The sequence below is a fragment of the Erpetoichthys calabaricus genome, chromosome 8, assembly GCF_900747795.2.
Source record: "Erpetoichthys calabaricus chromosome 8, fErpCal1.3, whole genome shotgun sequence".
NCBI lineage: Eukaryota > Metazoa > Chordata > Cladistia > Polypteriformes > Polypteridae > Erpetoichthys > Erpetoichthys calabaricus.
Window position 1 is genome coordinate 72,075,032 of NC_041401.2, and position 25,000 is coordinate 72,100,031.

At 37.6% G+C, this 25,000-nt stretch overlaps 1 protein-coding gene across 1 annotated transcript in view; it reads right to left on the bottom strand.

Annotated features, from left to right (window-relative positions):
* abr (ABR activator of RhoGEF and GTPase) overlaps nt 1-22,633 on the bottom strand; it is a 374,781-nt gene extending 352,148 nt beyond the window's left edge. The window contains exon 1 of the mRNA XM_028806775.2: nt 21,757-22,633. Within this exon, the coding sequence (XP_028662608.1) occupies nt 21,757-22,522 (766 nt within the window). The 5' untranslated portion in view covers nt 22,523-22,633. The remainder of the gene's footprint in view (nt 1-21,756) is intronic.
* Between the last annotated feature and the right edge of the window lie 2,367 nt (nt 22,634-25,000).

A 25,000-nucleotide genomic window follows, 5' to 3' on the forward strand; every position in this document is an offset into this window, starting at 1 on the left:
CTATATTTATTCATTTATCTTTTTTAGATAATATTCACAGATCAAAATACCTAATATTGTGAGAAAAATCCAGTAGCAGAATTATGTTTTAAAATATCAGTTTTCATATTTTCGATGTTTTCTCTCTCAAAATAGATAGTTGAAATCATCATATTCTTTTTGTTCTTAACATCAGCCATATCATACATATTGCATACCAGGGATTTTTCCTGCCTTGCATCCAAACCTGCTGGGGTAGGCTCCAGGTTTCCTGTAATCCAGCTATGGATAAACAGGTTTAGATAATGTATATATTGTTCTTAATCTCAGATGCTGTCTCTGACGTTTTGTGCCAGTCCATACTCTTACTACTTGCTCTTGCTCTGCTCATTAAGGGTTTACCATTCTTATACATGGGCTATTCAAGTCTCACTGCCCCTAACCTTGACACTACATGCTTGTTTTTCTTTGTTTTCCTCAATACAGCTAGGTGGGGTCTGCACACTGGTTCAAGGCTAAGAGCCTTGTTCTTCCTAAGCCCCCGTGATTTTCATGGCCACACCTGTCAGAACACAGTAGAATCTGTTTTCTAATTTTTTATATGTTTTCAGGCCTGCAGGTAGCAAAATTCTGTCTATAAATTGCTTGTGCCTGAGATGGAATAAGAGATCAATATGGCTGGTAGAAAATAACAAATTCCAGTATGAGAGATTTTATAAACACATTGTCGTTGGTGCAGGATATGTTGTGTGCTATAGACATTTAGAGTAAAAACCCTCACACCTTAAAATTCACCTATTAGAAATTGGCCCATTCTGTGCAATAAAAGGAAAAGAATAAAAGTGCCAACAGTCAGCACAGATTTTTTCAGTACAAATGACACAGAAAATATTTTAAAAATTATAAAATTGTACAAAATTGTTCATATTCAGTACCTGGTTTTGATTATGCTTGTTTTTATCAGACAAAAACAAAACCAATTAGTAAACTGTGTCATGTAGTGTAATAAGCTTCCACTAACATTAAACTCATATCCAAACCAGTAAGTTAAGTGTAACGTTCTGTCTGATTGTGATACAAACACATAGTAGCTCTTTAACTATACCATAATTACTAAAACTAAAACAAACTAATATATATAAAAATAAAATAGAAATGTCTTTGTAAAATAAAAACTAAATTAAAACTAAAAATACACAATGAAGGAAAACTAAAACTAAACTGAATTTCCATGTAAGGTCAGAATAAATATAGAAATAAAAACTAATATAAAAAGGCAAATCTATAATAATCTTGGTGCAGAGTAATGTATACAGGACAAGTCAAGTTTCTTATTGACTTATTCCAGCTAATTGCACTTATTAAAATTGTTTATTTTGTTCCACTCAGGATGTGTAGGGCATGCTGCTAGGAATTTTTTACCTATGTTATTTTCAGCAATCTCTGAATGGGAAAGGGGGTGGGTTTGGGGAACTCTAGTGAGATGGGGACTTTATTATCTTTTTGATATGGTACTTTTCTTATCCTGATGTTCCCATTTTTTTTAAAATAATTTTTAAAAAATTGACTTATTCCAACTCAGTGATTTGGTGCACTGCAGCCTACCTCAGCAGGCAAAGGTGAAACTGAGTAAGCCAAACAAGATATGATACCACAGCACTGTAGACAACACAGAAAGACAGAGACATCAATCAACAAGTAACTATCCTTTTGCACTGCAGAAAACCAGGACCCCTAGAGAAAACATAGCACTGTCAAGCCAACTTTATTCAATTGAGAGTCATGGAGAGTCAGGGCTTAACCAGGCAGCATCAGGAATAAGGCAGGGACCAGCCCTATACAGGCTGACAGACCATGGATGGGTACACTCATGCACAAAGGGTACATCTAGATTTGATATTTCACGCAACACCCACATATCTAGCAATTGCAAAGGAAACCCCCACATGCACAAAAAGGGACAGCATAAAAACTCCACAGAGATAATGACCAGGTTCTGAATGTTAAATCCTGAAAACTTAATCCATGAGGCACCAGGGCTAACCAATGCATTACCACCTGCCCCTTGAAAAAATCTTAAGGAAGTACAGGAAAAACAAACAAACACCAAAATAGAAATTTAACTGGTGTTAAGTAAAACCCACTGCATTAAGGTACCAAACTACAGGCTTACTAATTTACCAAAAAAAACTGCACGCACAAACACCAGGCCATCTCTTCAGGGTAACCCCACCAAGACTACATAAGACTTGTTAGATATTAAATTCACCTGTCACTCTGGCCAGCTTCCCTTTTACTGAAATATAATACAAGTGCTGTAAGGTACTGCCAGGTCAGCCTACATAATTAGATTGAGCAAGTGGCATTCCTTTGTGACCATGCTGCTAAAGACAGCAAGCAAATGGTGGTTAACACTAAACGGCCTCAAACCTTCAACCTTCACTTTATATAACAAGCACCACGATGGTGCATTAAAAAGTAAACAAGAAGAATGAAAGACAATACACACAAAGGCAAAAAAATCAATCTGTAAACTGGCAAAATTTAAAAGTATGAGATAAAGCATAAAATGGTTAACATTTTATGGAACATCAAAAGAATTGACTTCAATTCAAAGTTTAATTCTGTACTGCACTGCACTAAATTCTAAATGATTAACTTAAGTCAACAGAATGCTGTGTTGCTTAATTTGTATCGTTATCCTGATCATTTCACCAAACCTCATCAACTCACATTGCATCAAATGTGGGAAACTATTTAGCCCATTGGAAATGTAATTATATTTTATATCTGACAGGAGGAGCTTCTTACTTCAAACTCCTTGAACCCCCTTGTGTCTTAAACAAAAAGTCAGCAGAGCTTCACAGTGGGTCCTGGCAGTACGTCTGCCAGTTGCTCGACTCCTACTATAATTTGGGAGAAAGTTCTGCAGCATCCTAGCTACACATTTTAAGCAAGCAGGTTACCAGAGTTCAGCAATGGCTCTTTCATGTGTCCCTGAACCACCCTGTACCATTTAGAAAACAAAATTCCATGAAAAAAATAATTTTATACTATGCAGTCCGGTACATAATTCAATGCTTATATGTTAATGACCCTGCCAGGAACACAGTTTCAAGCTGGGAGAGTGTCACAGCTCCAACTGGTCACAAGCCATATCCCCTCAACATACTTGTCTTCCTGGGCACCTGTGAGCCATTTCTTCTCACTATTCTAATCAGAATACTTACATTCTCCCAAAAACACTCACTGCAATATTACATTGAATGACATTCACTAACCCACTTAATGTAACTGAGGACAAGAGGGGACATGGCCTAATCTGACAACATCGGTGTCAAAGTAGAAATCAAACTAGGACAGAGGCCAGTTCATTGTAGGGTACACTCACTCATGAAATACTATGGAAAAAATTAACTACTGGTGAAAATTCAGGCAGATCAGGACACACTTGTTACATGAGTTATCCGACCATTCACTGAATAAACTTTATCATTCTGTTTTTAGGGTCACTCTAACCTCCCAGCCACAGTCTTTATAGTTTTGTTACAGCTTTCACAGCAAGGACTATGACCAGGCAGTTTACAAAGTAATACAATCACACAGTGACATCATAATTAAAAGGCTGAACTTATTCAATAGCAACACCAACCTGACACGCAAGCCAAGAAATGGAGCTGGATTTCCAGTCAAACTGGAATTGTTTGGCAGATTGTATACAATGCAGCCTGCTGTTACCAACCTTCAAATTTAAGTTAAAGCACAGGACAGCAGCATTCTTAAAACCAGAACACTCCAAGTTAGAAGGAGCAAAGCCAATATAAAGTCTCTCTGACTCCTTACACCGCTGCCTCCACACCCAACTACATCAATGCAAATGAAACTGTTTTGCTGGTTTCTTTGCAGTAATTAAAAAATGAGTTTCTCGTCTAAATATTTAAATCAAGCATATCTGGAAGAAAGAGAAAAACCACGAGAAGAAAGCAAATATAATAATTGAAGGCCTGTTGTGTGATCTGATACCAAGACAACAATCCAAATAAAAAAAAATCCCAGGTCAAAACCAGGTCTGGCTCTTCATATTTAAGCCATTTTGTCCCGTGTTGCTGTGCCAACTATCACTTGCAAAGCATTTATTTCCTAAGAAATATCTTCCCTGTCACCAGGTGTAAAGGAAAAGACTATTTTGAGCTTTCTGAGAGCAACCGTGTCATATACAAAACTCCATCAGTTGAGAAGAGACTATTGTGCAGGTTCTGCACAAAAAACTACAAGAATTCCTTCTTCTTTCACTGCTGCATGCCCAGTATTTTCAAATGAATCTATCACATGACAGAGACAAAAGTAACACTATTTTTTTTTTAACTTACAAGATCCTTCCAAAATAGGCACTGACCTGTTCATTCAGACTGATATGGAGGTCACATTGAAAAACAGATGGATTAAAGGATTGTTTTCTTTGACCTCTTTTCACCCAAAAAATACAAACCTGTTTAATCCAGTTCACAGTCACAGTGGGCAGGATCCCATCCCAGAAGAATCAATCTGGGCAGGGCTCTAGTCCATCGCAGGTCAAAAAGACAAATATCCAGACTAAATTACTGGACCAGTTTACAGCTGACAACTAACTTGCACATGTTTATTATTAGGTATTATTGTAATGTCAGAGTAATACCAGAGTACCCAGTAGAAAATCCATTTACTTCTTAGGTTTACTCTTTCCACTCCCAGAGTCCCCAATTATGCTAATGAAAGCCAGTAGGCATAGCAAATACACAAAAAAAGAATAGGAAAAAAAAAAAGCTTAACAGTATTCAGTTCTACTCATTGTACCAACATAATTCTCTCCTAATTACAGAAGTGTGATGAATATCAATTAACCAAGGGCCACACATAAAGGATGAGCACACTCTAGTCAGCAAGTCATCTACATCCACGAATAGTTAAAGTGCTCCTGCTGCATTTGGCTTGCATTGATGGGGCATGGTACAAAATACAGATAACTCCACACAGATCCTATACTATTACTACACAAGCTCAATACTATTCCCCACCTGCCTGTCATTATGTTCAAAGGACCTAAGTGCAGGAATCTTTCATTTTGAGAGCCACCCAAAAACAGTTCACACATGCAGTGCACACAACAAAAAAACAGATTAAAGGCATCCATCTGTTGTTAATACTGTTATCAAGTCATAACCTTGGGGGCATCAACACAAAGTTGTTTACATGTTTTTGCATAATATAATTCAACTTTTATTGATGTATTCAAATTGCCCTTCTTGGTGAAAAAATGTACACATTGCTTTTTGCATAATAGCACCTTAGCATGTACAGCTCCTGCACCCATCTGACAAAATTCCCAAGTTCACATAAAGATGAAAACAGATCTCAGATAAAAGAAATTCTAATGTTTGTATGACACGGAGTTTAAAATTACCTTTGCAAGTGAACATTCTCTAAAACCAACAACTTTTCATCTGATAAATAAAAATTATTTTGTCTTATTTATGAAAGTCTCTATGTATGTGTCGTGCAATTAAAATGCTATGTGACGTTTCATTGTTGCAGAATTTCATTTAAGATGCATTCACAAGATATACAATAAATTTAGAGGGACTCTTAAACAAGTTTTCTAGGCTTTAACTTACAATGGAAAATAGTGCAGAAAAATATCGTACTTCTTTCTAAGTGACAGATGTTTACCTTATCAAATATGTTAAATCCAACTTAGGGAAGCAGGTGTTCTCACTATTATATGCAAATATATATACAGTATTTGCATATTATATATATATATATATATATATATACATACAGGTGCTGGTCATAAAATTAGAATATCATGACAAAGTTGATTTATTTCAGTAATTCCATTCAAAAAGTGAAACTTGTATATTAGATTCATTCATTACACACAGACTGATGTTTAATCAAATGTTTATTTCTTTTAATTTTAATGATTATAACTGACAACTAATGAAAGTCCCAAATTCAGTATCTCGGAAAATTAGAATATTGTGAAAAGGTTCAATACTGAAGACACCTGGTGCCACACTCTAATCAGCTAATTAACTCAAAACACCTGCAAAAGCCTTTAAATGTTCTCTCAGATTAGTTCTGTAGGCTACACAATCATGGGGAAGACTGCTGCCTTGACAGTTGTCCAAAAGACAACCATTGACACCTTGCACAAGGAGGGCAAGACACAAAAGGTCATTGCTAAAGAGGCTGGCTGTTCACAAAGCTCTGTGTCCAAGCACATTAATAGAGAGGCGAAGGGAAGGACAAGATGTGGTAGAAAAAAGTGTACAAGCAATAGGGATAACCGCACCCTGGAGAGGATTGTGAAACAAAACACATTCAAAAATGTGGGGGAGATTCACAAAGAGTGGACTGCAGCTGGAGTCAGTGCTTCAAGAACCACCATGCACAGACGTATGCAAGACATGGGTTTCAGCTGTCGCATTCCTTGTGTCAAACCACTCTTGAACAAGAGACAGCGTCAGAAGCGTCTCGCCTTTGCTGCTGAGTGGTCCAAAGTTATGCTCTCTGATGAAAGTAAATTTTGCATTTCCTTTGGAAATCAAGGTCCCAGAGTCTGGAGGAAGAGAGGAGAGGCACAGAATCCAAGTTGCTTGAGATCCAGTGTAAAGTTTCCACAGTCAGTGATGGTTTGTGGTGCCATGTCATCTGCTGGTGTTGGTCCATTGTGTTTTCTGAGGTCCAAGGTCAACGCAGCCGTCTACCAGGAAGTTTTAGAGCACTTCATGCTTCTTGCTGCTGACGAACTTTATGGAGATGCAGATTTCATTTTCCAACAGGACCTGGCACCTGCACACAGTGCCAAAGCTACCAGTACCTGGTTTAAGGACCATGGTATCCCTGTTCTTGATTGGCCAGCAAACTCGCCTGACCTTAACCCCATAGAAAATGTATGGGGTATTGTGAAGAGGAAGATGCAATACGCCAGACCCAACAATTCAGAAGAGCTGAAGGCCGCTATCAGAGCAACATGGGCTCTCATAACACCTGAGCAGTGCCACAGACTGATCGACTCCATGCCACGCCGCATTGCTGCAGTAATCCAGGCCAAAGGAGCCCCAACTAAATATTGAGTGCTGTACATGCTCATACTTTTCATGTTCATACCTTTCAGTTGGCCAACATTTCTAAAAATCCTTTTTTTGCATTGGTCTTAATTGATATTCTAATTTTCCGAGATACTGAATTTGGGACTTTCATTAGTTGTCAGTTATAATCATCAACATTAAAAGAAATAAACATTTGAAATACATCAGTCTGTGTGTAATGAATGAATCTAATATACAAGTTTCACTTTTTGAATGGAATTACTGAAATAAATCAACTTTGTCATGATATTCTAATTTTATGACCAGCACCTGTATATGTATATATATATATATATATATATATATATATATATATATATATATATATATATATATATATATATATATATACACACACACACACACACACACACACACACACACACAGTGTCCTCCATTATGTTTGGGACAAAGAAACATTTTCCTTGATTTCCCCTTAAAATTACAAATCTAACATTTCAGACGTGAATAAAGATATATCTTCTCTGTCTCTCTCTCTCTCTATAATATATATATATATATATATATATATATATATATATATATAAAATCCTAAGCCTAAAAGTGCAACGGGAGTGCAGCGATGGCATTTTTAATGTCACATTTTTGTCACGCTTTAAATCGAGCTTATTTTAAAACCTACATATATATGTTTGGTATCATTCTTTTCAGAATGTATTGAACTTTAATGTGATGTTGTTAGATTTTCAGATAGTTTTTAAATTATAAACTAAAAAATATCAAGAACTCATGTCTTGCGAGACGAGACTTTGTGCCAAAAGATTTAACCATGCCCGGGGCCAGAAATAAAACACAAGCAGTAGGACAGCTGCTGTACACGCTTTTAAATGTTCGAAGCGCCACACAAGATGCAGATCATGCAGTACGGCAACAGCAGCAAGCCAGCCGCTCATTGAGCAAAGAGGAGGTGTAAAAAAAAAACTATTTGTTTCCCATTGTATCACCGTTTAAGAGGGGGTTTCAGAGGAGCGACCGTATCTCCTTGGGGTTTCATAGATAGATAGATAGATAGATAGATAGATAGATAGATAGATAGATAGATAGATAGATAGATAGATAGATAGCTGCCTATATGTTATTTAAAAACAATACATTACAGTAAAAAAAATTAATACAAAAGGTTCCCCTGCAAGAAAGGCCACCTCAAAATCTTTTTTTTCTGTTTCAAGAAATTCAAAATCCAATTTTGATCTGAAATTGAAACATGCCCTTAATTTTGACCAGGGGTCCACAAAGTCGGTCCTGGAGGATGCAGTTTGTTCCAACCCAAATTCTTAATAAGAAGTAAATTATTTCTGTTGAAGAACTCTTTGCTTAAGTGACATTTTTATTCTTCATTTTAGTTGTTCCGCTTGTTAAGATTCCCCACCTTTAATTGTTCAACTTACTGTTAAAAAGCTGCATTCACTTTTTATTTGCCCTTAATAAGCAATAAGATGAACATAAAAAAGTGAAACAGCAGTCCACTATATAACTTGTTTCCACTTACACCAGTGAATATTCATTGTCAACTTTGGTTTAAAAAATATTTGGAAGGAAACTAAAGAGAAAAAAGTAAAGGGAGAAGATTTACTAATCTGCTTCAGGCTACAAATTCATTTGGATGATATGCATGGCAATTAAAAAAATCTACGACATAAGAATGAACTGACATGGCAGAATGAAACCACTAACAAGACATTAAGTTAAATAAAATCTTGCATTGGCAAGGGTTAGTCTCTAATTAAGAAATCTTATTCAAACAAAAACCTGTAAGCATTACATCCCTCCAACACCAACTCTGCAGACCCTGATCAGGAGGAAATGAAAATCCTGCATTTTCTAGTCATACCAACAGATGGTGCCAAAGTAGCCATCACATTTTAAGAAAAAAAAAAAAACCCTATCACTGCAAACTGCTAGGAAGGTTGCACCAGTACGGGAGTGAGTAACTGAAATCTACTCATATACAAAGTTACATTCCTATAATAATGTTATTTATTCAAAAACATCCGAGTCTGAGGAGTTTTAAATTTCTATTTCATCTAACGTGCCCATTATTACCATGATCCAGAACTCTGCCCCAACTTTTCTGAACTCAAAAATGTCAGCACAAAAGATAAGAAAAAGAATACATCTACAGTATATGGTTGCAGGGTTGGGGATGGGTATTGAACCTTACAATGTGTGAACCAAGAATTTTTATTAGTGTGCCAATTTCACCAGAAGCCCAAAATTTTGCGTGTATGTTGAATAGATTAAGTTTAGGACAAACATTGTACAGTAACTTTTAATTTCACCATTACATTTATTCTTTCATTCTGTGAACACTGTATATGTAAAGCAAAGTATAATTAATAACGGTGCGTATCCTTAAAAACTAAAGTGTTTATTTGGTGTTTCCAAAAATGTTATCCTTCTTCATGGTTGTCATATGGATGTTAAGTTTTTATTTGGAATATGAGGCATGTATACAAGTTAACATTTTGTTGCAGCTGAATTAACAAGCTACACAAGCCATGAAAAAGAGAGTGTGTAAGTGAACGATACAACTCACAAGACACAAAGGTGCATAAACAGAGAACGAGAGAAAACAATATGCATACAGTCATACTGCACCATGGCAAAGCTTGAGTCATTTTAGCAAGTCGATAGTGATTTCCATCCGGAACAAAAGAAGTTGCCCTTATGTTATTTTAAAATAAGTAACAGAAAAATCTGGCTTGAAAACAAAAAATAATGCATTGTAAAGACAATCGATTTTTATTTGTACTTCTTATTAACATTAAAGCCTAAATATTTTTAGCATCTAAAAATTTACATGTATACATATGCATTTTAAGCCTACCCAAAGGAGTAGTATGGTAGTTCAGTGGTTATTTAGAGAAAGTACTTCATGGATCCCACGTTCAGGCATTGTCTGAGTAGTGTCTGAATGTTCGACTCATGAGTTTTACATGGGTTTTCATTCCATCCAAGGAAGGGCAGGTAAGGTTGACTGGAGATTCCAAATTGCCTTCTGTGTCAGTGAGACTACCCTGTTTCCTTCCATATGCCCAGTGCTGCCAGGATAGGCTCTAGGCCAATGAAACTCAGAATGGGATTATGTAGGTTTCAAAATAAATAATTCACAATTGTTGCAAAAACATTAAACAGGACAGACACTGTATACATGAAAACTTTATTTTATAAACATTAATGACAATAAAATGCTGTTTTCAATTTCTGCAGTACTACTCTTAAGCTCTCATTTACAGCTAGATATGTAAATTGTTAATTCCACTGGCATCACCTCAAATATAAAATCACAAATAAATTGAATATTAAAATGGTGATGATAACACTGGATTAACTGATTTTAGTAAATTAATCTATAAATGCTTTTTATATTTAGCATTGACATGTATGTACATGTATATGAAAAAGGTCTTTCAAGAAATGAATGAAACTAATAGTAAGGAGAATTTAATTGTGAAAATTACATGTTATTACATGTTGGTCCTTCCACCCAGGAGAATTCTGGGAAATTGTGTTCTGAGGAATCTTTCAGTACCTCACTTATAGCTCTATACATGGTCTCAATCAGTCTCATTACAGCCAATGTCACATTACAACACTTTTAGTTGGAGGGTATTTCAAACTTGACAACCGCAGTTGCTCGTCTTGTCAAGTAAGAGTGTCAATTTAAATGACTAGAAATTGCTAGGGATATCATATTGCCCGACTTCGTGATGACCTTCCAGCACAGTTTTACATTTCCAAAGTATTGCAAGCTCGTCTCTTTCTCTGACAACCAATAATGTGCTACCTGATGGAGATGGTTCAGCTTCAATCTGGGCCCTTTAAACTTTTTTTCCATTCTGTATGTCTTATAGAACACAAGACTTCAGGCAGATGAGCCTCTGTCAGACTATATGTCTGGCAGTCATGGGAGCAGGCAGTGAATGACCCCTGACTCATTAGGAGTATGTAAATTAAGTCTGACTGAAAATCACTAGAAAAGTTGTGTAATGTGACATGGACTTTAGTCAATATTTTTATTTAATTCATGACAAACCTTACAAAGAGCAGGATGTATAGATGCAAGAGGAGACTACACTGAAACAATACATATTTTGTTAGAGGACCTCACAATGTATGGCAACGTGAGTAAGTAACTGTTGTCAAGGGGACTGTGTGCATCGTACCTTTGAGGAGTGCCCCAAAAATAACTACTCCTTAGGAGCTAAATTAATAGAAAGGTTACGGGAGAAAGCTACAGTCAAGGACAGTTTGCCAAACCAGGCAGCACAGGGTGATACCCTTTAATGAGGAACAGGAAATATCACAAACACCAAGAGTGACACATTTTCTGTAATATAGAGTTACTGTGTTTATGCAGTTAAGTCTCCCTAGGACCTATTAGCCATTCAAGAAGTGCAGTATGCAAATGAGAAAAAAAGCCCAGATGGATAACAAAGTCACCACAAGGCCCCACTCATGCACATTCCCACATACGCTTGTACAGGGTTGATTCAAAATCACCAATTAAGCTACCTTGCTCTGTTTTCAGATGTGAGAAAAAAATGAAGTCCAGGAGAATAATATCGTCCATCACTGTTTGGCTGGACACATCCTCGATGTAAACAAACATCGTTAATTGGCTCCAAACATTTGCAGAGATTCCCTCAAAGTTCCAAACTGCAGCCATTGCTTTTTTATTTTTTTCTAAAAACCACACATGCCTCACAAGAAAGCCACCAGGCACTCATATTCTCAGCAGGAGGTGTGTTAGGTTTCCGTGTTTAGATAATTTACCATGAGTGTGCTGCAGCTGAAGGATGGCAGCCTGATCAGTGCATTATGCACAAAGTTTGAATGGGAAGAGCCGCGGTGGTGTTCACAGACTCTGAGAAGTTTTCTCACATGTGTGTGGTTTGAGTACAACGGCATTTTTCTGTAATAACCTGGTGATCCACCCAGTGTTGGTACCATCTTTGTGTTTAGTGTTGCCAGTATAGGTTTTAGGCTAACACAAACCTCTAAATGATGAAGTGGGATTAATGAAAGAATGCATTTTTTCTGGACCTGCCTTTTCCAGTACAGGATTGGGGGAAGCCTATGCCTGTACTATTAAAATTGGGCTCAAAGAAGGAACCAACTTTCTATGGTATACCAGCTTATTGAGGGGCATAGATTCACTCCAAAATGGACCAGTTTAAAGTTTCCAGCGGACATAATATGACCGTCTATAGGAAATGGGAGAAAAATGTGAGTACACAGAGAATATCAAAATTCAAATAGAGAACAAACTGGCTAAGAGCTGAAACCAGAGCTTACAATGCTACCACTTTGCTGCATTGGAGAGTTTGTTTTTTTTTATATTTATTTTATTCAAATGTGATTTTCAGAACAGATAACATAAAGGCTTTTCTTTTCAATGACAGAGTGAAATCAAATTGATTTTCTGCAGGAAAGTCCATCAACGTTTTGCCTTACTTTGACCCAACTAAATGCCATAGGCTACAGTTCAGTTTCTGTAAAAATTCTAATAATTTGTGAAAAAAAGATATAGTTGAAGGCTGATACATCCTTTTTTGTCTTTTTGTCATTGTGCAGAAGTGAAAACACAATCCTCTCACATTATTCATACCATTCTGGCTACTAAATCAGCCAATGAGTCATTCAATTATTCAACAATCTGTGGACATTAGCTACTTTGCATTTTGTGTCCAGCCACTTGTTTTAATCTACCCATGTAGTCAAAAATGAACTTTGAGAAACCAAGTGGTATCTACTTTTGAAAACTGACAACTAAAACAGTATAAGCAGTGGTACTTAAAGATTTTATGAAAACAGGGAAAAGTTCCTAAAAATGGATAATGAAACTTTAAAAGGTGAACTAGAAATCATTCTGTTCTTCTAGAAAATTACACCTAATTCACAACAACTAACAAAACAATCATGTGATATCACAAACTACACTAGTATAATAATCTAGTCTGAATTGACAGGAAACAGACCAATGCGAAGAAAACAGAAGAGAGTATCTGATGCCGCAAAGATTAAGAGAAACAAAGCAAGAAGCGAATTAAAAAAAACAAAAAAACGCAGGCCCTGTTGGAGAAAAGTACATGAACCACACAACTACTCTGCAAAGTCATGCACATAACTATCGGTGTTTTAATTATGCATTGTGACCATGTAGTGATTCATGCAGACAGGCATTATTGAAGACATGAAGAGTACAGAATGAACAGTTCTAAATTTTGAAATGTGGTTTAGATCTGTGCTGACACCTCCTATAAGGCAGCACAAATTACAAAAAGTGAAACTAGAATCTGGCAAGAAAGCATGAACTGCATGTGTGTACTTTCAGGCTATATGCTTTGTATAAGTTAATGCCTCAGGTGTGTAAAAAAATTAAACAAAATATTATTTTTTCTGTATTTAGAAAATATATATATCTATATAAACATTTTAAAAACTGTACTAGCATGTTTCAAAATACTGTAAATCTGATAGTAAAGTAAACAGAAATTCATAGCAAACAAATAATAACCAGGCAGCACTGTGGTGAAAGAGGTTAGGGATACTGTCTTGTAGAAATTGAACGCAAGACACTAGATCTCTAACTGATTGCTATTGGTGAGGCATTTCCATGTTCACCCTGTGGGTGTAGAATTGTTTGTACAGGCACACTAGATTACTCCAAAATTCGCAGATGGATGGATGGATGGATGGATGGATGGATGGATGGATGGATCTTTAATTGTCCACAGGGGGAAATTTGGCTTTTTACAGAAGTTCTTTACAGTGGTACCTCTGGTCACAACCGTAATTCATTCCAAAACTCTGGACGCGACCAGATTTGCTCGTGACCTGAACGTAATTTCCCCATAAGATTGTATGTAAATACAATTAATCCAGGGGTGGGCAAAGTCATTCCTGGAGGGCCGCAGTGGCCGCGGGTTTTTGTTCCAACCCAGATGCTTAATCAGAAAACAATCCTTGCCAATAATTACATTTCATGGCTTGTTAGTGCTTTAACTCTGCTATGTCAAGTCATTCTCATATCCTAGATTTTTTTTCCATTCTAAGGATATCATGCAAATACTTTGAAGTGTAAAACGAATGGGTAATTCTCAATCCTTCACTTTTTTCTCTTCTCTTTCCTTCCAAGTATTTAATTAAACCAAATAGTGCACGATAAATACACACAGGTGTAAAGGGTAACAAGCAAAATGGATAACTGCTGGTTTATTTCGTCATTTGCATCTTATTGCTAATAAGGAGCAGTTAAAAACTGAGAATGCAACTGTTTAAGACTTAAATAAGCAATAAGGGTTCAAAATCTTAATGAGGGAGATAACTAAAATGAAGCAGAAGTGTTTCTAGAGCAATAAGTGCTTCTTATAAAGCAATTGGGTTGGAACAAAAACCTGCAGCCACTGCGCCCCACCAGGAATGACTTTGCCCACCCCTGAATTAATCCGTTCCAGACCGTATGAACTGTATGTACATATATATATTTTTTAAGCAGCAAAAATAATTAATCATACCATGGAATGCACAGTAGAATAGTAAACTAATGTAAAAACATTGAATAACACTGAGAAAACCTTGAACAACAAATAAACGAACATTGTAAGAGTTCGGGCTAGGCCCTTACGAACCACTCACTGTAAACCTTTTTTATGAGTTTTAAGCACAGGGAAAAAAAATAAATGCCACTTCTCTTGCAAAACTTTTCAAACCATCCTCTACTGGCTTTAAATTCCTCACCTTCGCCACTCAAAGAAGGATTTTTTTTTCAGCAAATCTTCCTGGCTTTCTCGCATATGATCGCCTCACTTACACTATCCCCTGCAAGTTGCTTTTCATTCAACCACACTAGCAACAGTTTTTCCACCTCTTCCAGCACTTGAGGCCTCTGCTTGGTTAACATTATAACTCCTTTTGCAACATCAGCTGCTTTGTTAGGCCCTGTATACGCAAACAAAAGAAAATGGGAAACGGAGAATGGGATATCATTGGCAAATACGAATGGACGTAGGGAAACTGGCCGCCAGTGTTTTTGTTCGCCACCAAAGTGTGTGGTCGTGAACAGATGGAAAATTTTGGCAAACTTTTTGATCGTAACCTGAATTGTACATGTTCAGAAATGTTTGTGACCAGAGTTTCTACTGTATATAAATAAATACATAAATAGTTACATATACAGTATGTACACACACCAGAAAGAGTATAAAGCAAGAAAATAAAAAAGGAAAGGTTAACAGATTATTCTAAATTAATGGTGTGTGGGTATGTAAATTCCTCCCCTCAACCCCCACCCCCAAAAACGAATTTGATTAAATGGGTTTGAGAAAGTTAGGTTATTTCGTGTTACAAATGACAATTACTGAAAAACACAGACTCTTCAAAGACCAGTTATCATTTTTATAATACATGAAGAGAATCTCAAGAGACGGTGTCATATGTTTATAGGTCTTGTCTTAAACACTTCTTAGTGGTTTGACAAGCAGCACTGTAGCCAAACTCAGTCTGACCACTCACTCTTTAAAATGCAGTGTTGCAGAGTACAAAAAGACATGTCACAGGTATTCATTTGATTGCTTATTCACTCAAAAGTTCTCCTGCCCTAAAGCCCCAAAGTCAACATCTATCAAGGTATAACAATGAAAACAAATAAAAAATTTTTTAAAAAAATCACATACTCTATATTGCAGTACATTTAAGTAACAATACAACAGCTACATTCTGTAAATACTGAAAAGTAGTTTTAAATGTATACTGAGAAGCATGTAGTGGATTTACAGCTGCTTTTCAATAAACACTTTCACAAAAGGTATAACAAAATGTTTTTTATTCAACAATATAACCAAACAATATAACAAATGCATTTTTATTATATAACAGTAATAATAATAGCAACTCAATACTCAAAACGGTAAATGCAGAGAGGACCCGGGATTGAACCCACAATTTCTTGATTATGAGACAGCAGTTCTTTCCTCTGCACCAGCCAAGAGGACATCAGCATTCATTTTGTCATGATTACTATAACATGAAAAAAGTTTCTGTTTTAGTTATGTGTTGAACATTTCTTGCCTTGCATTTCCTGTCATCCTACATTTACACAGATTGTTGTAGACACGGAACACACATGTATGTATTCCAAGTAATGATAAATTATTTACGTTGTACAATTCCAGACACTTAACTCCCAGATAAAGTGATTTCACCTCTGAGAATTTAGTGTCTGACTTAAGATGCCTCGGAAGAGGATGAGTGAGCAGGCTGCTTTCTGCTTATGCTGATTTATATATTTGCAAAGCAAAGACACTGATCAGGAGGTGCGAGGGAATTTAAGGTGGCCCGGCATTATGAATATTTTCGTAGGCTTTAGGGATTCTAGTGTTAAGAGGAGTCATGAAGTGTTTGAAATTTATGAAGGGAATTAGTACAGTGGATCGAGACTGTTATTTTAAAATGAGTTCATTAAGAACATGGGAACACAGTTAGAAACTTGTTAAGGGTAAATTTCTCACAAACATTAGGAAGTTTTTCTTTACACAGAGAACCATAGGCACTTGGAATAAGCAACCAAGTATTGTGGTCGACAGTAGGACTTTAGGGACTTTCAAAAATTTATTTAGAAGAATTAAGTGGACAAGACTCTTGAGCTTTGTTGGACTGAATATTCTGTTCTAGTCCAGATTGTTCTAATGCTAATGTATCAGTCTAGCAAACTTAATAGAACCATCAAAGTGCCCACTGAAATATTAAGCATAACGGTGGTATATGTATTTTCAGTGCCATAAAATATAAAGAATGATGAATCAAAAATTGAACAAGACTTTAACTGGTTAGGTTGAAGACAGTGTTTATACATGCATTCAGGGTAACATAGACAAAAAAAGAGAAAAATTAAAAAAACATGCTCTTCACACAAAATTCCTAACAAATGAATACTAAGGTCTCCAAGAACAACAGAGCTATGTTAACATAAAACCCAAAAATAACAAACACGTTCACATTCTTAAATGTGTATGTTGGTGTGTATAAAGTACCTGTTGGATGAAAGTCTAGCCAATTCAGATTTCTGGCTTGTTTTAAGATGTTATGGTAAAGTGGGGAACTGAAACTCAAGAACACAAACAGTACATTTCTGACAGATGTAGAAATGAGACCACCATAGACAACAAAATAGTTTTGAAAAAATAATTGCTTCAAAGTGCAACAAATCTGAATGTGCTACTCTCCAAAGGAAAAAAACACTTTTTTGTTTCTTTAATAGTGTAAGTGGCCCCAATTATTTTCTTCTTTAAAAAGGAGTTTTGAAGTAGGCAGTGTGAAACCTGAGAATTCATAATCATGAATGTGGCCCTGTACTGAACTGAATGGATGAAACTTACAAGCAGCTCACTCTGCTCTGTTAAAAGTGTGCTGATCTAGCACTCCTTAAACAGCCTCATTGTCAGCAGACAAGCACAAAGACCGAGTGACGCAATTCTCTGCTTCTTCCACGTTCACAGTTTGAGTCACGAACACTTGCAAGTCAATGGCGCATACTGCAACAAAACCACAATGCTTCCATAAAGTCACACAATTACCATCTGCAAGGAAACAAAAATGTTATCTGCTATGAGAGTCACCACTAAGAGTACTGCATTAGGTGATAACAAAAACCAACAAATGATTTCCAAACTATTAGTTTTTGACCACTTAATATATAAATGAATATTTGCCCTCTGCACTAGCGACATCCATCCAACGCACTAGGGACAGGATTGCAGGATGTTTTCCTATTCCCCACTATCACTATGCCTTTTGCATGAGCTCTATGTTTCATCTTTTATGCATGTGCACTATACTTGCACTGTAATGCTTGCCTGCTTTTGTACACTGACTGCAAGATACAGTAGGTGTTGGTGATCTGTGCTAAGCTCTAAACCATGTGATAAAAGTAATATTGTGTGTTGTTAAAAGAGTTGAGATTTCACACACTTCACTTTTAACTTCCTTGTCACACTCGTAACAACATAAAAATGTGTATGTTAGATAATGGATAACTGGATTATTTCACTTTAACTCACTTACTGTGACACTTATCCTCCAAGGACTTCACAAGAACCCTGCATTTCAGTATTAATGCCAATATTCTTCACAATAATTCTCACTATACTTTTGAACTGTGCAATTTATTACTCTTCCTGCGTACTTACAAATGCAAAACCGATATGATTGCCTGCTAAGAGTTTGTGTATTACTCACACTAAATGAACGATCAGCACATCATGCATTGCATGCCTAATACCAGAGGTGGAGGAATGTTAGTTTGTAAACTGACAGTACAGTATGCATGCCCACTTCCTGTCAATGCTACAATAAATACCACAAGGTGACTGACTGCAGTGCATTGTTTTCTTTTCATAATTTGCTTGCAAACATGCTGATTGGCTAAGAAATACAACACAGTTGTGTGCTCAATGTACTTCAGTCATGTAAATATGAGGCAAATGAGAAATCTGGCTGAGCAGCATGCTGACATTTTTCCCAGCTGTACAGAACTGGTCTCTACACGTCTAGGCAGGCTTCAGGCTTCTGAAAATACTGCCAAAATGCCATTGCTAATTCCAGAAAGGGCTAAACAGGCACAAAGTGGGGAGTAATAATTCACCATAGTGTAGTGTGTATGTGCGAACGTAAGCCTTCAATTTGAGAATATACCTCCATTCACTAATCCACACTCACAGATGTTTATCAATCTAATTTGCACATCACAGGAATGTGATTTAGAGGAAATCCCAGTGAACACAAGGAGACAATGCTAGCTCCACACAGACACAAGGCTTAGGTCTGACAAATGCACCAACACTATTAAACCACTAGAAACCTCTAACCATACTGCACTAACTTATAAAAAAAAAAATTACATTGGACAAAAAATCATCATTTATGGTCTTTCAAATAAGGAAATATTAAATGCCTTGGTGGACAGTAATGGTGCCAGAATCAGAAGAACATAACAGGTTTGTCAAACAAGAGGAGACCACTCAGTACATCAAGTTCATTTAGTTAGCTGATGGTTACATGGTATCTGCTGAACTCTTCTCTGGAATGCATAACTTGTATACTTCAAAGTCTGCATTCTTGTTTATGGAGAGTCATGACATGTTGCATGTTGGATGCATATTACAAGTAAGAATTTTGTTGTACTCTGTATACACTCTATGACAATACTACTACTAGCTAGACTGTCCCAATATATCACACAGGTACTTTTGAAATTGTTGTCAAGGTTCTCCTTCAACTACTGCACATGACTCAGTGGTTTGTGCCAGATTCCTTCAACTCTTCATGTGAAGAAGAGCTTCCTGGCTTCAGTCTTAAAACCACTTCCTCTTGCTTTCCTCAAGTACAGTATGTGATATGCTGTTTGACTTACTTACGGTTCTAGTATTCCAAATCGAAAGAATTTTGATGGATCAAGTTTATTGATAGCTTTGAGGATGCATAAAGCTTGCATTAGGTTCCTCATAGCTTTCTCTCTTCAGGTTCAATTCATTGAGCCTTTCAGAGTATGACATATCATTTATTTGGATCAGGGAGACATTTGGTTGTTGTTCTCTGCACAACTCCTAGACCTCGTAGCATGGTCACCAGAACAACTCAAAATACAGCAGGTAAGCTCTTACTAGTACATTACAGAGGCTCAACATAATATACATAAACTTATATTCAGCATGTTTGCAATGTAACCCAAAATTTTAGGCTAGAAGTCTAGGTTTAGAAGTCTACTTGCCTGACTGTAAGGATGTTTGTACATCCTAACTGTGTTTTTTGCAATTTTTACTCACATACTCCCACTTATCAAAGACATGCAGGTTGGAGCCCTCAGAATTTTAAGTTGTTCCATTATGAGATGATGCAGGTATGTGAGTGAATGCTCCTTTGTCATTGACTGGTATTTTACACAGAGGAGGTCCACATCTTATATCAGATGGTACTTTACTGTTTTTGTTTTAAGGTGTTACTTTTGCCATAGCAATGCTTCCCCCGTAAGACTAAATGAGGTGTAGTTTCACAGACCTCCCATTGAGGGAGTGTGTGGGGGCACCAATAGGAAAAGAGACTGCCTGTGAGCTTCTAGTTGAATGTCGAATATTCATGATCTCAGATTCTTATTTCTTTGTTGTTAACTCAGCCTGCACTTTACATTTTCACTATACTGGAATTTTTCTCAGATATGTTTCACAAACTGGGTACATAACTGTGTGTCAGGTAAGTTGATTTTTCTCGGTGTGGTGTACTGGTTAAGGCTTTGGTCTTCAAACCCTGAGATATGGGGTTCAATTCCTGCCTGCCTGTGCTCCAATTGGAAAACCAAAAGAAATGTGACCAATTGTACCATAAATGCTGTAAATAAAGGGATAAGCCAAATAATGGCATCAGTCAAATAAATGAAAGTAAACATGCAAACAAGAATTTCCCTGTCACAGTACTACTATGAGCATCCTATATTGTAAGAAAAGAGTAGGGATAATAAATTAATGTGTAATCACCAACATAAAAACTGTGTTTCAGTAAGCCAGTATACTTATGCAATTAAGAGAAGGCCTGGAGTTGTAATATGGAGCACAAAATAAAGGAGAAAAATATATGGATGGGTTTTGGATAGTATGCCACATTTCACTAAGTTCGGAACCAAGTGTTACCGCTGCTACTGCTGAATAGAACATGGTGGAGTACAGTTAAAACAAGGTCACATCACTGTGATTTGAGATGCCTATCTAATTGTTAGGGTTGTTTTTTTTACTTAGCTGTAGCTGAGAGGGTAAGTATTGGTGAGATGTCTTGGATGAGAAGATCTGATGCTGATAATGATCCCTTTGTAGGTCTTCATCCAAATAAGAATATTTAAACATGCGCTGAGATCACCCATTAAAGCTGCTGCTTTTAGAAATGAATCAGAAAGTCATGTGTCCAAAACAGAACTTCTTTGACTCTGGTAATATTCACTACCTGAAAACAGAGCAAAAAATGCAGCGGCACCTTTCTGCCAAATCTCACTAATAAAGGTCAAGAAACCACAGGGGGCGGGGTGGAAGGGAGTGGTAACAGCAAGAGGAGAAAAAGTTGTTTTTTTTTTTTTCGCACAACCCAGTTGCCGAGTTCACAAACCCACCTCCTCCGCTGCAAAAATGTGAATTGTGAAAAGCTGGCTCCGTCACAGCCTGGAGAGGAGAAAGCACGCAGGTGCTACCCCGACTAGCTGAACGGTGTTAATTGGGAGAGAGTGCGAACACGGTGGCTGCCTGGCCTCGCAACTTAACCCCATCGAGTCCTAAAAAAAAAAATCCTGCAAGTGCACGAGCCATCACCGTTAAGAGGCAAGCCGTTCGTGCTCTTTGTCCTCCGCCCTCTCCCTGGGCCGTTATAGGCTAATGTACAAGACAAAGAGACAACAATCTTCAAACGAATCACACTGGCAGATGAGAACTGCTCATTGACTTGTTGACGGTGCCCGTGTTTTGCGAGACACCGGCTTTGTTAGCGGTCCCGTTTTTATGGGTGTCAAGACGTAGGAGACAAAAAGAGAAATCAATGAAATACAGAAAAAGCAGTCAGACAATAGAAGTGCGCGGCAGCCTCTCACCTGATAAGAAGTCATCCTGCTCCGAGCTAGCATACCCGTCACTGCCTCTGTCCGGGGTGCTGTACCCTGATCCGTGCTGCGAATCTCGTGGCGAGCGTGGTGGCACCGCCAGCAGCCTGCGGAGGTGCACGTCCTCTGCAGAAAAGGCAGGAGACTGACGACCCTCGTCTCCTGAATCAAAGTCTTTACTTCGCCGGTAGAGTTTCATGGCTGACTTGTGTGGGTGGGTCTCCCGGGTGTCTTTCAGTCTGACTCGCGGTGTAATCAAGTTGCTTCGGACGCAGCGGAGGTTGAGGTCTATCTCTTCATAGTCGTGGTCGCTGTCACTCTTGCGCTCCAGTTCGGGCTCGGGTCTGTTTTTTTCAATTGGCTGTACGTTGGCGTACAATGCCTTCGCTTCGGGCACCGGTCCTGACTCGGTGACTGCGCTGCACGGAGGCGAGCCCTCCTTGGATTGTTTGCTGTGCACGCTGGCATAAACAGGGCCGTCATTGCCCACCTCCGCTTGCTTCCTATCTTGCTCTTCCGAGCAAGTGCTATCCCAGCGACGTTGGTCGTAGCCCTTCTTAAGCCGGGCGATGGTGGTCTGCAGGTAGATAACTTTGAACTTCTCCTCCGATAGCGCCTGCTGCAGCCGCTTCATATTGCCTTTGCACCTCTCCAACTCGCTCTCTATATCCTCCAAGCATTTGAGATTCATAGTCGGAATCTCCCCGTCGGGAAACTCCGTCCGCCAGTGCTTCGCGAATTCCTCGGGGTCCCACATCGTTGCCGGGTCCGCCGAGAGCGGAGCAACAAGTCCTGGAGTCAAAGACAGATCGGTAAGTGGTCCGAGGAGCGCTCTCTCAGCGCGCACGTTTAGCACTAAACTTTTCGCTTCCGGTTTGTGTGTGTGTGTGTGTTTCTTGTGAGGTTCTGACGTCAAGTCTGAGAAATCCAATAACACAGTCCTCTCTTTGTTCTGTAATTTTACTCAAAGCCGCGTCGCTGGTTCTCCCTGAGAGCTATAGGCAGTACCTCAAGTCACCCTACTCTGCAAAGGTGGACTTCTACACTTTTACACACACGCCCACCGTGCATGTTTACTGAACCACATCGGTCCTCCTCCTCATTTCTAGATGAAAAGAACTAATTTCTCCTTCTTTCGAATTATGTAAAAAAGGATCGTCTCCATGTCTCAGTACACTGACTTCAGTTCACCTCTCCTGTTGTATCAGTTAGCTTACATCTCCTTCCACACCATGTGGGCTAAAAGTCAACTTATCTAATCAGATAAAAATGGATAGAAGATCCATTTCAGTGTTGATTTCTGATTTGTGCCAAATGCTGCTAAAATAGGTTCTGAAAGCATCAATAAATGATATAAAAGCCAACCGCTCTTTATATCATCAGTCTTTATATTAATAGCACTAATGTTAGTCATTCTTATTGAGTACAGAAAAATTCTTATATGCCCATCTGACCAGCATGCAGCACATGGACTTTCTGCTGCACCAAGATAAATAATAATTTACAGTAAATAACGTCTTTGTAATTAATAGAAAACACAAATCAGCTTACCTGATGTGCACTTTACTACAAAAAGGTTAGTGTTTTTAAACATTTTTTTTTAACAATTAACATATTTTATCTGCTACATAGTCACCTTTATTTGGCGTGATAATGTTATACAGGCACATGCAAATGGTGTTAAGGACCTGACTACAGTTAGCCTACAAGCATGCAGCACAGAGCTCAGTGAGCCCCCTAGACCAGATTAATTTTGTATATTGTGAACTGATTGCTTTGATTAAAAATTACTTTTCATTTTTTAGGTTTATTAAGATGAATAGTCTGAGCAGACAACTTCATTTTGTAAAAATATTGATTATAAATCTTTCTGAAAGGCAAAGTCTTCCATCCAGCATCTGTACCACTTGCATTTCAAAAATGGTAATCCACCTGAAGCTAAGAATGTTTCGGATTAGACAGTACCTGGATGGGAGACAATCTAGGAAAAACCTTAGGTTACTGCTGGATAAGATCTTAGTGAAGCAATCAGGGGTGCTTACCTTGTAGTCTTGTGTGTAGATTCCCATGTCTTAGTGCAGTGACGGATACACTGTGCTGTCCTTCAGATGAGATGTTAAACTGAGGTCCAGACTCTCTGTGGTCATAAAAGATCCTCAAGCTTCTTTCAAAAAGACCAGGATATTTCCCAATGACCTGGCTAAATTGTCCAAAATGGACTGGTCATTCTAGCCCCTAATTCATTCCCTGTCTCTAATTGATCTCTCTCAGTCCTTCACCACCTAATAGCTAAGGTGTGGCGAGCATACTGGCACAAGGATGGGTGCCATTTAAGATTGGTGATAGCTGAAGTGGTTCACCCCTGTATATGTAAAGTGCTTTGAGTAGTTAGAAACATGCTATATAAATCTAATTCATTATTAAACCATTTGAACAATAAGTAGCATATCCTGTCTTTCTAACAATATATTGCTCATAAAAAAATCATATTTTATTATAGATCAGACCTTATCCATAACACACCCTTACAAACCATTCAATAATACTATCCAGGGCAATACAATATAATACAATTGTAGATAATTCAAATAAATGGAAAATAATGGGGAAATCAAGAAAGGGAGCACAAATGGCAAACACTGTTAGGGTCTTAACAAAGCAACCTCAATTATAATGCCTCACAAGGTTGCAATGACAAAGTGAAAAGCACATTCCTTGAGACAAAGGAGGCTTTGGAGCATTTAGAAGGCCAACTTCAGTGGATCTACGGTTATTTGTGTCAGCGATGAGGACAAGGAGTTGATACTACTTAAATGTATACAGTATCTTTATATAACAGTAGCTAAGCTATGAAGATGATGTGTCATTGGATAGAAAAGCAGTTTAGTCAATCAGTTTATTTGCAATTTAGTCGGGCCTCTAACAACATTATTTTTGAACTTGATATACTCTGTTAAGCCTTCATGCTGGAAGATCAAAACAAGAATTACAGTAATAATACAGAAAGTTAATTCAGTCATGGTAGTGTGTTTTTTGTCAGAGGGGATTTGCAGTAATAGTTATTGTTTCATAAGTGATAGGTCACATACTGCTTAAATAAAAATTGAGAAAAAGGACAATGAAGTACATTTAAAGGAGATGAGTTGGACACCCCACAAGAGTTGTTCAATTAGCTAGTGGTTAGCTGTAGGAGCCTAGTAGACATCCATATATTAACATCATTATGGCAGGCTGT